The following is a 15,390-nucleotide window of genomic DNA, read 5'->3' as shown; positions in this document are numbered from 1 at the left end:
GTCATGCCTGGTCACACACCTTACTGTGTTGGGCCTAGGGCAGAATGGCACGTTGATTGACATCTGCTTACCTCGAGGCAGTTTTAAGGACGAACTACTCCGGCCATACTTCACAGACCAACCACTTTACTTCTTGAGCTTCATTCTATGCAGAGGGAGCATCCTATTTGTAGCATTCTCAGACAAGATCAAAACACGAACTGCAAACAATGTGGACTTCTCGTCCGTCTCAGACACTAAGCCTACAGCCTGACGGCTTTGAACATTCGTAAGGCTGATTCCGAGTTTGGGTCAACGCAACGTCTGATTTGTCTACTGAGGAAAGTTGTGCAAGCCAACGAGCTCAGCCAAAGGCCCTCGACGCGCGATGTCCGAGGAAAGGATCGGTCGTTCGCCCACCCCGCAAGCCCTGCTAACGCGATCGGTGTTGGCATGCCAGAGGCCGAGCATGGGCTGTTCTCTCTGTGAGCATGGTGTCTGTTCATGACGCAGGTGAGTGGCCATCTGAAGGTAGTGTCGAGTTGAGCAAGCAGATCACTGGCCAGATGCCCCGCGGGCACATAATTGAGCTCAGCGGAGAATGTCTTGCGCCAGCCCGACGCCAGCGCACACCTGCTGAGAGCCGAGTTGATCCAGGCTGGATGGCTCGCCTGACTTCCACTGTCTTTGACATACCCAAACCAACGGCAAAAGCCTTCTGTCTGGTAGGGACAATATCCATCATATGCCAATGTGTCTGTCAGCCACAGCCCACTACTGGACTCCGTGGCTGTACTCTACAAGAACATCGACCTCAACATTGGGTGGCGTTTGCTGTCAGTTGAGATGCATGTTCTGGCCCAGTCGAGACCCTATCGCTTGCCTGTCAACCGTCTGCAAGTCAGGATCGTGGCTGGAGAACTAATGCACGAGTGCTCTCTGAATAGCCAGCAGCCGGATACGATGACTGCGTTCGCCGACACTCAGCCCAGTCTCACTCCAATCCGTGAGGCGCAGCGTGGTGGATGCGTGGCACGCCCGGAGTCCCGAGGCTCCACAACTCTGCGTGAGCATGCTTCCTTAGCGCATCGGCACACGTTGTTCCTTCTACAGCTGAGGATTAGTATCGTGGTTGGGCGAAGCGTCAAAGCGGATAGACGGACTCGGGGCGAGCACCTTTAACGGCCACAGAGGCCCAAATGAGGGTGTCGTTACCGGCATGGGCATGGGCATTGGCTCATACGAGGATCCATTGTGTTGGATTGTGTCCTGTCGGAGCACAAAGCCTATCTGACCGTGATTGGCTTGCGCGGAACGGTGCGACCAAAAGGAGGGGCCAAGGCACGCCCGATGGCTCGGCAATTCACACTTGACGTGATCTTGGCATACAGAAAAAGGTGTCGTGATCACCTCCAACAACTTGCTCGTGTGCTTGACTCGCTCGATGGTTCCAGCTGGTGCTAGGCGCAATTGTCCGGCCCTCCTTAGAATACAGGGCCGTCCACATGCGAGCCCGGGGCCTACCAGAGTAGCTGAACTATGGCGCGGAGCATTAAGTATGGGGTGGCCATGGCTGGGGGGAGTCAGACCTGATTAAAGTTTCAACCAAGGACCTGCCAGGCCTACGTGAGCCGGCTACTGTTGGCAGCAAGCATGTCAGTGAGCACGTTGAAACTGTGCTCAGATCCCAGGGAACTCTCGTGTTGCTCCTCCTGCGCGTGCTGTCGTGGATTCAGGGTTACAGTGCTCTGCCCTTCCTTGGTTCTCAGGTACGACTACAAGGCTCGCAGCCAAGATCTCACCTCACATGTGGCGATCTCGGCAAAACTTTGCTGATTGATATTCTGGAATGCATCTACATGTCATCCCATGTTTCGTACTGCGGCGGGCCCAGGTCTTGGTCGGAAACTTTGAGAATGATCGTCACAGCCAGGTGGCCATGTCGTAGCTGCTCCACGCTCACCTGCCGCCGCTGCGGTTAGTCCAGCATTAGCAGTGCAGCAGAGTTTGGGGGTATCAAGGGCGGGGAAGACCACCCTGGTGTTCCGTTCCAAGGCCATCTGGGCACTAAGAAAAGACACCTAGCAGCCAGTCGCTGGTACGTAGAGGGCAGAGACAAAACAAAGCACCTAGGACTGATCAGTCGGCAAGTCGGCAGAAAAGACGGACGGCAGGGAAGGCAGGGATTGGCCAGAGAGGAGATAAGGGAATGACGGGTCGCAAACTATCCCAGAACCTCGTGGTCCGCTTTAGAGTTGCATGGCTGTCTCAGGCTTGGAGATACGACAAGTCAGCACTGGCACTTTCATCAGTGCCTCGGTGCTCGAGAGATAAGTGCTGGAGAGGTGAGGATAGTTTCTTGAGTTGGAGGATGTGGGGGGGCCCATCAAGCAGATGGGTGTGGATAGGCGGATTTGGATGGTTGGTTGGATGGATGGATGGAGAGGGGCGTTTGCGTGATGCTGACAGTTGTCGTAAGGTGATCATCATCATTGCTGCCCGCAGCCAGGCTCTGGATCCTCCTCCCTGCGAGGGGCAACGGTTGCATGCCAGGCACACGCCATCGAGGCCAAAGTCGGGCAGGCCCAGAGGCCGGCGTGGTGGTCGTGTGCCGATCCGCCCTGCCTGCATCGACATGCGGCGAGCCCATCGCAAGCCTGTGGGCGCGTCGTCTCCAACTCGCACGGCTGCCCAAGAGCGCCATGGGAGGGCCCGCGTTCCTCGATGGGCACGACGGCGCCCTCCCTTGGCTCTGGCTGGTCTCGATCGTTGGGTTTGTCTTGCGAGACCCCCTCGCCTGCCTGTCCACCCGTGCTCGTGGCCCATTGGGCTTGGGGCCTTTGATGCGCATTGCTGGCCCAAGTGGAGGGTGAGGAGCGCACGCTCTGCCCAGCTGTCCGTGCCGAGCCAGTGCCTGGCCACCACCCTTGTCCTGGCGCACGCCGTGTGCCCTGGCGGGTCGCTGCTTCCCCAGACTTGCCGGCGTCCCAGACACGCCGGCCCACATTCCACGCTCCCCGTAATTACGGCGTGCAAGCGTCTCATGCTCCTCGTACGTGCTGTTGCAAGGTTCACCTCCATTATAAATTCTTCCAGAACCCAAACCCCTGGTCGTATCGCTCTGCCTGTCCCTCCGGCCCATGGGTCTGTCGTCCCGAACGTTCCGCTATTTATATTGGCCGAGGCGCGCCCCTTGAACAAACACTCGTCACGTCTTCCAGGCTGCGACGTGTTCTAAGTTTACGTCCGGCTCTCCCTTACTGCCGAACAGCCGCCTATCCTCGGACTTCTACATAAGGCACCAGCCTCCGGCCTCGTCCACCCCCATCAACCCATCACCTGCCTACACGAGCAGAGCACTGCCCACGACTATTCTTCAGACACTGCCTCTCTCCAATCGCATTGCAGTAACCAACAGCCAACATGGTTGAGCAATACTACGTCGCCGATAGGGCAGCCGAGAGCAACTTCTCGCACGTGGCCTCTGCCGACCAGGACATGCAACGTGGGCGCAAGAGAAGACGCAGTCCTCCGGACCTTCAGCGCGAGGACACCCATCTTGTCTCTGAGGAGTCGGCGACTTTCCGGGGTCGCTGCCGGCACAGGTCGACATCCAGGCTCGACTTGTCCAGAGCTTCGTCTCGTTTCCGTGGCGGCTCCCTCTCGCCTTCCCGCAAGAAGCTCCTCTACATTGCCAACATGCACCGGCGTCGCGACCAGAGTCCTTCCCGCTCTCGCTCTCCTGCTGCTACTGACGCCTCGAAGCGAAGACGCCAGAGGACTCGCAGTCACAGCAGAGACCACCCCCACAAGAGCGCGCAGTTCACTGCCACGGAGGCTTACACGTCAGGACTTCGTCACGAGCTGTTGCGCGACGACGTCATTAGACCAGTCGAGAACGCAATCATTGGCGTCCAACAGACCGGCTGATGGGCGTTGTCCACCAAGTTTGCCATTACCAATCATCAGTATTACAACATACGAACGAATCTCCACAGCATGCGAGCTTTTGGGGCCACCCCCCGGGCAACAAAGGTCCGATCTAGGCTGCCAGTGCGCCACTATTTCATGATCGTTGTGGTCATGCTCTTCGGCGCACTTGCGGAACCAAAACATCCGCACAGCGGAGTGGGCCATGCAAAGCTCTTGTAACACCACCAACTACTTGCCAACACCATCGGCGTTGATACGCAGTGCAAACGGCTTCCACGGGCGTTAAAAGTCAGTCCGCCCGCCAAGCATTCTCCAGAGTGTCCTGCGACAGGATGCCCGATGATCGTGCCATGGTTGGTCAAGAGTGTTTTGTCGGCTCGTTGGCTGATGGGTGCGGAACCGATGTTTCAGAGGAGAAGTCGCGGTGTTCCTTGTTACCTGGTTGCTTGATTCAGCCCTTGTTTCAATGCTATGGAGTCGAGCTTTCAACCATTCATTCCTGTCTCAGATTGAGTGTATCAATGCCTTGTCGTCGCTCCGCTGATTGCCATAAACAGCGCGGCCTAGCGTGAGCAGAGGCAATAGTCTAGTATATTATAACATAGCATCATTCAATGCGAATTGTGTGTCATGATACCAAGCACATTCGTCTGTATATGAGTTCGCCTCAACGTTTGTGGATCCTTCCGCAGTGCCACCCAGAGGACTTCTTATAGCTAAAGGCGCGACCCTGAAGAGCGTCTGCGTCCGAGGTCACCTGTCACAATGTTCACATCCCTTCACTTTTCCTCTTTGGCACATTATACCAGCTACTGGGACTACGCCCTCTTCATTCCTTCCCAAGTCCCTCGGGGTGACAATGGCCCCAACGGTGTGAATGTTCCCGTGGGCCGCTTAAGGGATGGGCAATCACGATACCGAGCCGCCACGCCGCCCGACACCAATCCTCCCTGCCCAAGCTCCCGCGGTTATTTGCCACTCGAGGCAGGCTTTGTCTTAACGACGTCGTTCTCGCATCACACACGACCATGTGTAGACGTAACGCAATATACAAACACGGGGTAGAATCGCATCGCCGAGCCTCTCGCGGATCATTACTACTTTTTGGACCCTCAAGTATTATGACACCCATCGTACCAACTGCTGAAGGGAGGGTCCCCCCAGCCGTAGAGAGTGGACCCAGCACTGGCTGGGAGAGAGCTATGATTCACCATCTCCGAGACTCGTCAGGATAGGAAAAGATACTCTGTACCAGCAGCCAGGTGCGCCTTAGGTCATGTTGCGACTCTGTCCCAGCTAAGACATCGCCCGTTGAGACCTCGGAGGAGCTCTTGATCTGAGCTCTCACTCTCTGGCAGTGGCGATCTGTGAGTCGAGCGACGAACTTTGTCTTTAGAGATACCAGAACGCTATTCAAGAAGGATGCAAGGAAACCTCGGTTTGGGGAAGACGCGGGGGGGGAGCAGAGGCTCAAGTCCAGCGATTAGGTCAACGTGAAGGAGCAGCCCATCGTTTGGCGACTGACCAATGTACACGTCGAGCGACCTTTGCTACACAGCCTGACAACACATGCTCGACGCCCGAGACGACCAACGACCAAACCATCCGTTTCCCACCGCGCCAACACTGCATGATCTCAGCAAGCTCGGCAGCCGTGAGGGGGGTCATCTTTCGGAGCAGTGGTGGATTAAGCTCTCCGAGCGTGAGATGGGACTGACCTTGGACCTCACGCTGTGCGGGTGGGATTGACTCGGATCACCCCGAGCTTGAGCTCTTCTGTGTAACACTGGGAATTCTGGAGGGGGGACAGCACTACTCCAGGGTTGCTGTTTCTAGTCATGGCAGCATCATGACATGAACAGGCAGTGCAAGAGATATCCGTCCCGGGGTTTGGGTATGCCGCTGTGAGTTTGCTTCTCCGGCTTTGATCGTAGTCCTAAGCACTTATTGCTCGCGTGAGATGTGCGAGGGCGTGAATCGGGATAGATTTTCAGTCCACGCCAGCGTGGTCGTGGTCCGTTGTAAGCAAGACCATTCCACACCCACGCCCTGCTGTGGCAGAATGCCAGAGTCGTGCCTACGAAGCCCTTGGCCTCGCAGCGAACTATGCCACTTCTCCTTGACGGGGTCACCATCAACAGAGGCCCATACTAAAGTGGACGGATGTTCATGCTGGGAAACTCCCACGTCCACCAACCCTTACGGCGTAAAGTGTTTCCTCAAGTCCACAAACGGAGAATTTCATCACTGTGCATGTGACCAGCTTGAATTCTCCTGGCTAGCTGCTGTGAGCTGCGCGGGCCCGCAAGTTGGTTCCATGATCCCTGCCCTGGGTGCCACACGCCAGGCCCGGCCAGGGTGGGCTTGTTCGTTGTCCAAAGTCCTCGTCCCACAAGGCTCATCATGGGAACCGTGCTGGTGGGTCTGGCGTCACCATCGGTGCATGGGGGGAGCTTGACTCATTCATTCGTGAACGCGCTTGGAGGTTGCCCTGGTGGTCTCCCAGGGCTACCGTGGCTCCCTGGGTTTTAAGATGAAGTAGCCTTGCCTTCTTTTTGGTTCCATGACATGCCACCAGAGATCCACGGGTCTGTCGAGGTGGGATTCATGGACTGAAGAAAAAAAGTTTACATGGCGTCGTCTACAGTACAAGGGCCAGCAGCCTGGACGCCATGTCTCTTGTTCTCTCTCAAAGGTGGTGCTTTGTGGCACGTGGTCAGCAAACGCCTGGGGAAAAGTGGAGCCATGCGGTTGACGACTAGGCAAGGGAATGGCATCCGCAGCTATGTTGGCAGTGGGTTGCTGTTCCTCTTAGGTAAGAGGTGCATCACTTGACTCGGCTCGACGCCAGGACGCGCGGGCGGGAATCGGAAACCTCGATGTGATGGATCATGGATGGCATCCGAAGGTCGGAATATGAGCAGGTTGTGGTTGTACGAGCACAGCCGTCTGCACTAGAGCTGCCCAATTCCACTTGTCTCTGCCATCAATTCAGGATAAACTGGAAGCCTTCATCAGTGGGTTCCAAGGTTAGATGGGAACTAACCAGTGACATTGCAACGTTGTCAACAAGGACTCGATCCAGCAGTGGCTCGGGACTGCCGTGCCTCGTCACGCGGATCGGACAGACGTGACCAGACACTATGTCTAATTGCGCTCCACGTCCCCCCATTCGCGCACCACACATTGTGTCCCTTTTGCTGTTTTGTGCTTGGCCGTCGATCTTGAAGGCTTCAAAGGTCATGTGGTCGCTCCCCCGTAATAGAATCGAGTAATAGAGCCGAGAAGTGCCTGTGGGTGAAGCCCAGCTGCGTGTAGCTATCGAGGCATGCACAGCAGAGACACCAGCGAGCGGCAAGCCCAGCATCAATGTTTGTGCTGCATGGCCAGAGACGGCTGTGCCCAGATCTGGACAATCTGCTCCTTGGCTGAGGCATCTTGGGGGGGTGCTCAGCGAAGATGATGGGAATGTGCGAGTGATGAAGCGATGCAGAGGATCCATTGATGCATGCAGCTGGTGCCACTGTTCCTTGCCCGCTTCTGCAGGGCGGCGCGGGCTGCACTGGCCCAACGCTCTGCGCGGCAACTGCCGGCTGCTGTGCGGGCGAGGGGCTGCTGGGCGTGAGCGACGAGTTTGTGGCCTCGTGACCCTGCAGGCAGGCGGCAGGCAAGCAGGCAGGAACGCCCACCTCGACTTTTGGGGTGCCACAACAACCTCTTGAAAACGCGACTTGCATGCTCGTTCTTCTGCTTCCCATGCCCACGATAGTAGACAAAGTCTCTGTCGCGCCCATTGCATTGCTTTGTTCCAGCTGCCTCTGGTATTCTGGTCGTCGCCTCTGCCGACTGCACCAGCCATTCTCGCGGAACCCCTCCACGAGATAACGGCCCCCAGCCCATCCGAGGCTCTTATCGCATCGCCGCTGCGGCGCGCCGCGCTCGCTTTCCGTCTCGGTTTATTGCGTCACCGACCGACCACTCGCTTGTCTTTGGCGCAACACATGCACTCGCTCACGAACAGCAACAGCTGCACGCCTTGCAACCAGAACCCACGACAGCAAACGTGCGGTCTTCCTGTACCCTTCAACTCTAGCTAGCCACGGCCCGGCACCGAAGAGTTGCGAACAACCACGACACTTTCTTCTTGCATCCGCGCGCCGCCCCTCGCCAGTTTGCGCCGCAGACTCTGTTCGATAATACTTCTGCAATGTCGGCTCTGGCGCTGCTCCATTCACACAGTTTTCTTGGCTCTCAATAGAACGGTGGTTCAACCCAGCGTCATTCTCTTTTCCTCGATATCAGGAGGTGGCTCCTGGCCTTGCCTGCCTCCCTGCCGGCTTCGAGGCTTCGCTAAGCCCCTGTGCACAGCTAAGAAGCAACGACGACATGGCCCCTCCAAATAATAACACATTCGGTGAGTTGGTACATCTGGCTCTTCTGTCATTGCTGCTCCTCACCGAGGCCTCACTTGGCAGGCGTGTTTGACTTCACATGCACTGTATATGGCCTCGGCCACCATGGAACACAGGCCGAAAGGAAGATACTAACATCTACGTTTCGGATTAGGCACGTCCTCCAATGGTAGCGCGACCACCAACACGGTTCCAAGCGTGAAATATAACCCTGCTCTTCTCCTCAATCCAAAGGGCTTCTCTCCTGCCGCGGCTGCGCAGAAAGCCCAATCGCGCACGAGTACTACTCCGACACCGTCTCTTGACTCACCCTCGTTCGAATTCCAATTCTCTACTCCCAGCGATGTCTTCGAGATTGCAGACTCCCCTGTTACCAGCCACCATGGCTCAGGCGCAGACACGCCGCAGGGAAATGGCTTTGGCGACATGATAGAACGAATGAACAATGTCCAGAAGCGCACGGCAGCTCCACAATCAAAACGGAGGAAGCTAGAGACGGAAGGAGATTCCCCCTCTGCCAATGGCTTTCGCGGCGGCGGGAGTGGCGTGATTGGGCAATATGTGAAGGAGAAGCGGGACCAGGCAGCTCAACAGTCGTCGGCACGAGGAGTCGAGACTGTTGACTTGACAGATGGCAGTGAGTTGACTTACATACCTGCGGAAGCTGGGCATGGACTGACTTGTTTGCCGTCACAGATGGTGAGATTGAAGTCATAGAGATCAAGGAATCGAAAGATGAAGAGATCTGCTACGGCATGATACAAGGGGCAAGGCTCAACTGTCACACTGTCCCACGACCGAAGCCGGGGCAGTTCTCTCTTAACTCGGCCTACTACTGGCCAATAGTCAAGATCATGCTGAAACGCAATCGGGGTGAGCCGTCACTGACAATAAACGCCATGGACTACACGCGTAATATCGTCGGAACAGTTGACGCTACAACTTCCTCTGGGCTGGCAGCTCTGCTGGACTCAGACCTCCTGAATCTACGAACAGACTGCAGATTACCGACAAGGAAGAAGGAGCCGGGGGAACAGGCTGGCGAACCCACGTCGATGAGCTATTCGTTGGATCTGATGATTTACGGACCACGGAAAAAAGCGAAAGCGGTAGGGAGGCATTTGTCGCACAAGAACATATGGCTACGCAATCCTCCTAGGGTGGACGCCGGCATCAAGTTTGAGAACCCTCAAGCTTTGGATATGCCGCAACCACCCAGTATCATGAAAGATCGAAACACGATATCGACAAGCTCGATGCCAACCGTGATGCGCACAGTGGAAGAGATCCGCTTCGAGGTGATGGGCGTGTTCGATTCCCTGACGAAGAGTGAAGATCTCCCAGAGATGGAGCCAGGTCCGCTCGTGGTGACTGAGCTGCTGAAGCACCAGAAGCAGGGTCTGCACTTTATGACAAACAAGGAGAAGCCTAGGCAGCTTTCCATGAACGGCAAGGCCGCGGACTCTTTCTGGCAGATGCGGATAGGAAACAATGGACAGCGGATATACCACAACGTGATCACAGGGCAGGCGCAGCGCGAGCCGCCGCCCGAAACCTTTGGCGGCATTCTGGCAGACATGATGGGTCTTGGAAAGACGTTGAGCATTCTCTCACTTATCGCGACCTCCATGGACGAGGCCGTGGAATGGTCTACACGGGTACCCGTCCAGCCTCAAGCTCCCCCACCGCCGAAGACACCCAGGTCCTTCAATGCGCCGGCTCCTACTCCACTCGCTTTGACACATTTGACGCACAACGGCAAGGCGACTTTGTTGGTATGCCCCTTGAGCACAATCACAAACTGGGAAGAGCAGATCAAGGCCCATATCAAGCCAGGCGGTTTCACATATCATATTTACCACGGGTCGAACCGGATCAAAGACGCGAAAAAGCTTGCTGAGTTTGATCTCGTCATTACCACTTACGGGTCAGTCGCGAGCGAGGTGACGGCGCGGCATAAAGGAAGAGCAGGTTCATACCCGCTTGAAGAGGTCGGCTGGTTCCGCGTGGTGCTGGACGAGGCGCACATGATAAGAGAGCAGTCTACGCTGCAGTTCAAGGCTATTTGCCGACTTCAGGCGAATCGCCGATGGGCAGTCACTGGCACACCAGTACAGAACAAGCTGGACGATCTTGCTGCACTCCTGGCCTTCCTCCGCCTGAAGCCATTTGATGAAAAAGGCAAGTTCACGCAGTTCATCGTGTCCCCGTTCAAAGTCTGTGACCCGGAGATTGTACCGAAGCTGCGCGTGCTTGTCGACAGCATTACGCTCAGACGTCTCAAGGACAGGATCAACCTCCCCCCACGAACAGATCAGCTGGTGCGGCTCGACTTCTCGCCAGCAGAGCTGAAACTGTATCAGTTGTTCGAGCAAAACGCCAACGATAAGGTCCAGGTTCTTGCTGGTGGCCAGGAAAGGATGATTGGTGGCAAGGTGTACATACATATCCTGCAGTCGATCCTGCGCCTCCGACTGATTGCTGCGCATGGCAGAGAGCTGTTGAGCGAGGCCGATCTAGAGTTGGTACAGGGGATGAGCGCCGACTCTGCTATTGATCTCGACAGCGATGATGACGACGACAGGCCAGCACTAGCAGAGGCTCGGGCGTATGATGCTTTTGCCCTGATGCAGGAGACCGGCAACGACAACTGTCATTTGTGCCAGCGAAAGATTGGCGGTTCTGATGCGGCTGAGGTGGAGAACGAGCGCGAGGAAGACATCATGGGCTACATCACGGCCTGCTTCCACCTCCTCTGTACGCGCTGTGTGTCCGCATGGGACGATGAGGTTGGCAACCGAGGCCATGGCACATGCCCAATCTGCCAGCAGCATGTGCGCCTGCAGTACAACGAGCTGCGCAAGTCGAAAGCCGAGGTCGAGCACGGAAACGGCAGCCGCGGGAGCAAGTCGTCCAAGTCAACCTCGGATGCCAAGGTCAAGACCATGTCGACATACACGGGCCCACATACCAAGACGCGGGCATTGGTGGACGATCTGCTCAAGACGAAAGCGCTGAGCGAGGCCAGCCCGGACGAGCCGCCCTTCAAGTCTGTCGTTTTCTCCGGCTGGACCACGCATATCGACCTGCTCCAAATCGCTCTCGACGGCGCAGGCATCCGCTACACTCGCCTAGACGGCAGCATGTCACGGCTTGCGCGGACGGCAGCAATGGACGCCTTCCGCGACGACCCGGACGTGCATGTGATTCTCGTGTCCATCATGGCCGGTGGTCTAGGCTTGAACCTGACGGCGGGCAATCACGTGTATGTCATGGAGCCGCAATACAACCCCGCTGCGGAAGCGCAGGCGGTGGACCGCGTGCATCGCCTGGGACAGAAGCGGCCCGTCCGCACCGTGCGGTACATTATGCGCAACAGCATCGAGGAGAAGATGCTAGAACTGCAAGAAAAGAAGATGAAGCTGGCCAGCTTGAGCATGGACCGCAGCCGCGTCATGGACAAGAGCGAAGCTGCGAAGCAGAAGCTCATGGACTTGAGGAGCCTATTCAAGTGAGCCTTGCTGTGTTTCATGACAGGCGTCGAGTCTATCCTCCAAAATGCGGCCCCTTTACAGCAGGGACGCACAGCAGTTGCGAATTAGAAAGGAAGAAAAGACAAATTTAAAAAGGAAAAAAGACAATGGAATGCGTCGATTTGCTAGCATAGACAGATGGACCAGCCCTTTCTCGCCCCCCAAAAATGAAGAGGGACGGGCGGGAAATGGAGGAACAAATTATACGGGGTTAGGATAGAACAGCCCTGACCCTTTTCCCATGAAATCAATCACGAGCGCGAGCACAGTTGAAATAAATCATTTGAGGATATTCAACAGGGCATCCACCATGAGAGAATCTCAGTTTTGTGATTCGCATTTGTCTTGCTGAGCTGTGCCTGGCCACACCAACTTTTGGCGTGCTTTACACTCTGTGAGGTATCAAGATTTACAAGATGAGCCGGTAATCTCCGACTTTGCTTGATCGATGGGGTGACAGCGTCTATCATAATGTCGTCTATGCTGGATCTCTTCGTGTCGTGACTTTTGTCTATCCGTCTCTTACATCCGGGAGATTATCGGAGGACCGCCGCCCAAAACTGTTTCCCCCCCCTTCTGGTGGGCAACTTTGCATGCCCCCGGACCGAGCCTATCTAGTCTAGTGAAAGCGCCGTAACGGAAGACCTTGGCTTGCTCCGTCTACCCGTATTATGGCGTCGGCAATCTCTAGCAGGGTATTGCTGCTGTTCCTGAATTCAGCCGTCGTTGTGGTCGAGCTCAAGCTCGCGGCCCATCGCTCGTCCGCCATGGCCCGCGCGTTACGGACCGCCATGGTCATGTTCTCTTCGTTGGACAACCACCAGTGTAGACATGTCTGGTCTTGTAGGATTTGCGCCATGCACGCTCTCACTGGTTGGGCCATCATGTTCCTTTTTGAGCCAGAAGAAAGTGTCAGTCACAAGACTCTCGGGCCAGCTACATGCAAGGTGGGTTTGGGTGGGGGGGTGTCTCTTTGTTTTCTTCGAAACAGGCGCATGCCAAAAGTCAAGGACACTGACTGAACTTACCCCAGAGTTTCTGTCATGGCAAGGTTTCTTCGAATCCACCCGCTATAATGACCATTACGTGGCAGAAAGAGGATGGCAACTCGCAGCGGAGCGATCAGAGGCATGCAGGAGCTTGCCGACCGAAGAGAGGTCGCGAACGACCAGATCTGACAGATTCGTACGGCATGCTCCACGACGCTTTCGGGCGGCTGCTGTCCACGGGAGAGACAATTGGTGCCTTCATGCAAGAGCATGGCGAAGTGCCAGTATGCCAGCAGTAGGGTGGTGCCAAACAATGTGGACAGAGAAGCGTCGGTGGACTGATGCCAGGGCTCGAGAACTGCCGTGCCATCCGGTGATGCAAGGTCGTGTTTCCCTAATGCAAGATGGGCGGTGTCTAATAATGACGAGTCGAGGTCTCCGTGCCATTCGTGCAGTCTACTGCTCGTCAGAGCATGATTTTCGTTCGAATCCATATTTGGTGTGTGTCCAAGTTCCTGCCGCTCTTGAGAGTCCGCTACACTGCTTGATGCTAGGTAGAGCTGAACGTGACTGGCTGCGATGTTCCAGCCCGTCGTCTTCGGGTGAACTTCCCCTTGCTGGCGATAAAAGTCTGCCAGCGTCTCCACGTAGTCTCTGGGAATGACACGCGTCATTTTGCACCAAGATGACATCAAGCTGTCGCAGTGCAGATACCACAACAGTGCTGTTCGTGCAGACAGGTTGCCAACCATTTCTGGCCCGCAATTGCGAAGTATAAGCTCGCCGGCCGCCCGGTGATGACTGACTAGCTGTGGGAAGTCGCTGAAATTTGCCTAGAGACTCTGTCAATGGGCTGTAGAAGTTGTCAATAGTTCCTAGGAAGCCTCACCTCGATTGCGTTGAGCTGGAGCAAAGTGACCGCCGTGGATACCCCAGGTTCCTCGCTGCTGTTCAGAGTTTGTAAAACACTTGCGACGCTATTGTTGTAGTACTCGAGGAAGTCTTCAAGGCCCCCTTCCGGGGTTTTGAGCGCGTGGTGGTAAGCAGAAAACGCGACGATGCCGTAAAGCAGAGCTCGGTTCTCGTCGAGCATTGCCATCTGTAGCAGCGTCGTATCAAAGAAGCTGTCCGGGTCGCACGTGAGACCATAATCCAAAAACGTGATGTGACAAACAAAGTAATTCAGATAGAATCGCACTCGTTCGTCGACGTTCTCTGGACCCCAGACTGTCTCTGTTTGGGGTGGCGGAGGCGGTTGTCGTGTTTCCACCGTGTCTGGTTCTGATGTTTCTGACGGGCTGTAAGATTGTGAGCTGGCGCAAGATGGGGTTTGGGATTCTGATCTGCTCGAGGAATCCTGTAGGCGCTCCAAGAAGGCTTTTCTGGCCCGTTCTCTCTGCCTCCCACGGAAGGGTAGTCGGTTGTCATGGCTGTCGTCGTGCACTGAATCATGAGGCTCTCCTGATGCCTCTTCCAACTCAGATTCCGCATCCAAGTCTGAGGCTGTGGCACGACTAGGTCGGTCCTGCCCAGGAGATGTCGTTTTGTTCTTTGTGGTTTCGGATGCGCCCGCACCTTTGGCCATGTCGCTAGGGAAAACACACTCTCGGCCTCCTTTTCGGCACCCTACATGGACCGCACATTTAGTTTCGGCATCTTCAACGTGTGCCACATGAAGACTTACTTACGTATGCATTTGGGACGAGCCTCGTCGCACTGGACAGAGATTCATATCAGGCTTGTGACTTTGTAACGTTTTGCAGGGATGTATGCTGACCTTGACACGGCGCTTGCGACAGGTCCAGCAACCCGATCGCGTCCGCCGATGTTTGACATGGTCGCTGCCAGTTTGTGGTCTCGCCTTGCCACCTCTGCTGCTGCCGTCCCTCCGGCTGACTGGCGTGGCCATGGTGGGCTGCAGGACAGCAGCGCAGTGTCCGATGGTGACCGCTCGGGGAATGCCGAGTAAATCGTTGTTGTCCGAGACGACCGTGCAAGATGTGCTTTTAAAAGCTCCTGCAACTCTGGAGTATCGCCTGAGAGCCAAGCCCTCCAAGGTATGCAGGATTCGATTGCTGCTGCGATCTTCTCGCTCGCAAACGAACGAGGCAGGCACCAGAACCATGCCAGAGGAACTGTTTCTGCCTTCGGTAGACTTGGATGCGCTCACTCGGGAGTACGCCGACAGAAAAGATGGCACTCTTACGAGATAAAGTGTACCCGTGGCTGCACCTTGGTGCTCAGAAATGGCCAGGTCTGTTGTAGTCTGGTGAGGAAGGATTTCCACCGTCCAGTCTTGGTGGGTAGGTATAAGCTCGCTGATGACTTCAAGATAAAGCGAGCTGGGCGTGGAAAGACATCGATAGCCACAATTCGTGGTGGATAGCTCGCGGCTGTAGCCGAATATAGCCCCATCGACAGCCCATGGGTGGTCACTCGCGAGCTAGAGCTGCTCAAACGGCTGGACACACATATGCCTGGTGCCTGTGGCCAAGTCCTCCAAAGCCTACCTAGGTACGGCCCACTCCGTGACAACGGGTGCCT

The 15,390-nt window shown here is 55.9% G+C and overlaps 4 protein-coding genes across 4 annotated transcripts; 3 read left to right on the top strand and 1 right to left on the bottom strand.

Annotated features, from left to right (window-relative positions):
* The first annotated feature begins 390 nt into the window (after positions 1-390).
* B0I36DRAFT_116226 (uncharacterized protein) lies at positions 391-1,084 on the top strand. The gene is made up of 2 exons (XM_046147969.1): positions 391-704; positions 927-1,084. The coding sequence occupies exons 1-2, from the start codon at positions 471-473 to the stop codon at positions 987-989; spliced, it is 297 nt and encodes a 98-aa protein (XP_046012610.1). The 5' UTR covers positions 391-470; the 3' UTR covers positions 990-1,084.
* Positions 1,085-3,402: 2,318 nt separating this feature from the next.
* On the top strand, positions 3,403-3,909 carry B0I36DRAFT_349092 (uncharacterized protein; the record flags this gene model as incomplete). Its single annotated transcript, XM_046156758.1, has 1 exon — positions 3,403-3,909. The coding sequence occupies one exon, from the start codon at positions 3,403-3,405 to the stop codon at positions 3,907-3,909; it is 507 nt and encodes a 168-aa protein (XP_046012609.1).
* Positions 3,910-8,298: 4,389 nt separating this feature from the next.
* Positions 8,299-11,839, top strand: B0I36DRAFT_362721 (SNF2 family domain-containing protein; the record flags this gene model as incomplete). Its single annotated transcript, XM_046158698.1, has 3 exons — positions 8,299-8,326; positions 8,479-8,961; positions 9,021-11,839. 3 exons carry the CDS (start codon positions 8,299-8,301, stop codon positions 11,837-11,839), a joined length of 3,330 nt encoding a protein of 1,109 aa, XP_046012608.1.
* Positions 11,840-12,155: 316 nt separating this feature from the next.
* B0I36DRAFT_322792 (uncharacterized protein) lies at positions 12,156-15,384 on the bottom strand. Its single transcript, XM_046153891.1, has 5 exons — positions 14,624-15,384; positions 14,535-14,562; positions 13,736-14,472; positions 12,886-13,679; positions 12,156-12,747 (listed from the first exon to the last, which is right to left on the bottom strand). Exons 1-5 carry the CDS (start codon positions 14,969-14,971, stop codon positions 12,477-12,479), a joined length of 2,178 nt encoding a protein of 725 aa, XP_046012607.1. The 5' UTR covers positions 14,972-15,384; the 3' UTR covers positions 12,156-12,476.
* Between the last annotated feature and the right edge of the window lie 6 nt (positions 15,385-15,390).

The sequence above is a fragment of the Microdochium trichocladiopsis genome, assembly GCF_020744255.1.
Source record: "Microdochium trichocladiopsis strain MPI-CAGE-CH-0230 chromosome Unknown B0I36scaffold_5, whole genome shotgun sequence".
NCBI lineage: Eukaryota > Fungi > Ascomycota > Sordariomycetes > Xylariales > Microdochiaceae > Microdochium > Microdochium trichocladiopsis.
The sequence above is the reverse complement of the archived record's forward strand: the minus strand, read 5'-3'. Positions and strand labels throughout refer to the sequence as shown.

What these genes read in the sequence shown, in the direction of transcription:
- B0I36DRAFT_116226 (XM_046147969.1), top strand. Translation starts at nt 471, where the DNA reads ATGGTGTCTGTTCATGACGCAGGTGAGTGGCCATCTGAAGGTAGTGTC. An exon ending in CGGCAAAAGCCTTCTGTCTG is followed by an intron (nt 705 to 926) that starts GTAGGGACAATA and finishes CTCTCTGAATAG; the next exon opens with CCAGCAGCCGGATACGATGA.
- B0I36DRAFT_322792 (XM_046153891.1), bottom strand. Translation starts at nt 14,971, where the DNA reads ATGGTTCTGGTGCCTGCCTCGTTCGTTTGCGAGCGAGAAGATCGCAGC. An exon ending in GTCGCAAGCGCCGTGTCAAG is followed by an intron (nt 14,563 to 14,623) that starts GTCAGCATACAT and finishes ATCTCTGTCCAG; the next exon opens with TGCGACGAGGCTCGTCCCAA. An exon ending in TCCAGCTCAACGCAATCGAG is followed by an intron (nt 13,680 to 13,735) that starts GTGAGGCTTCCT and finishes CAGAGTCTCTAG; the next exon opens with GCAAATTTCAGCGACTTCCC.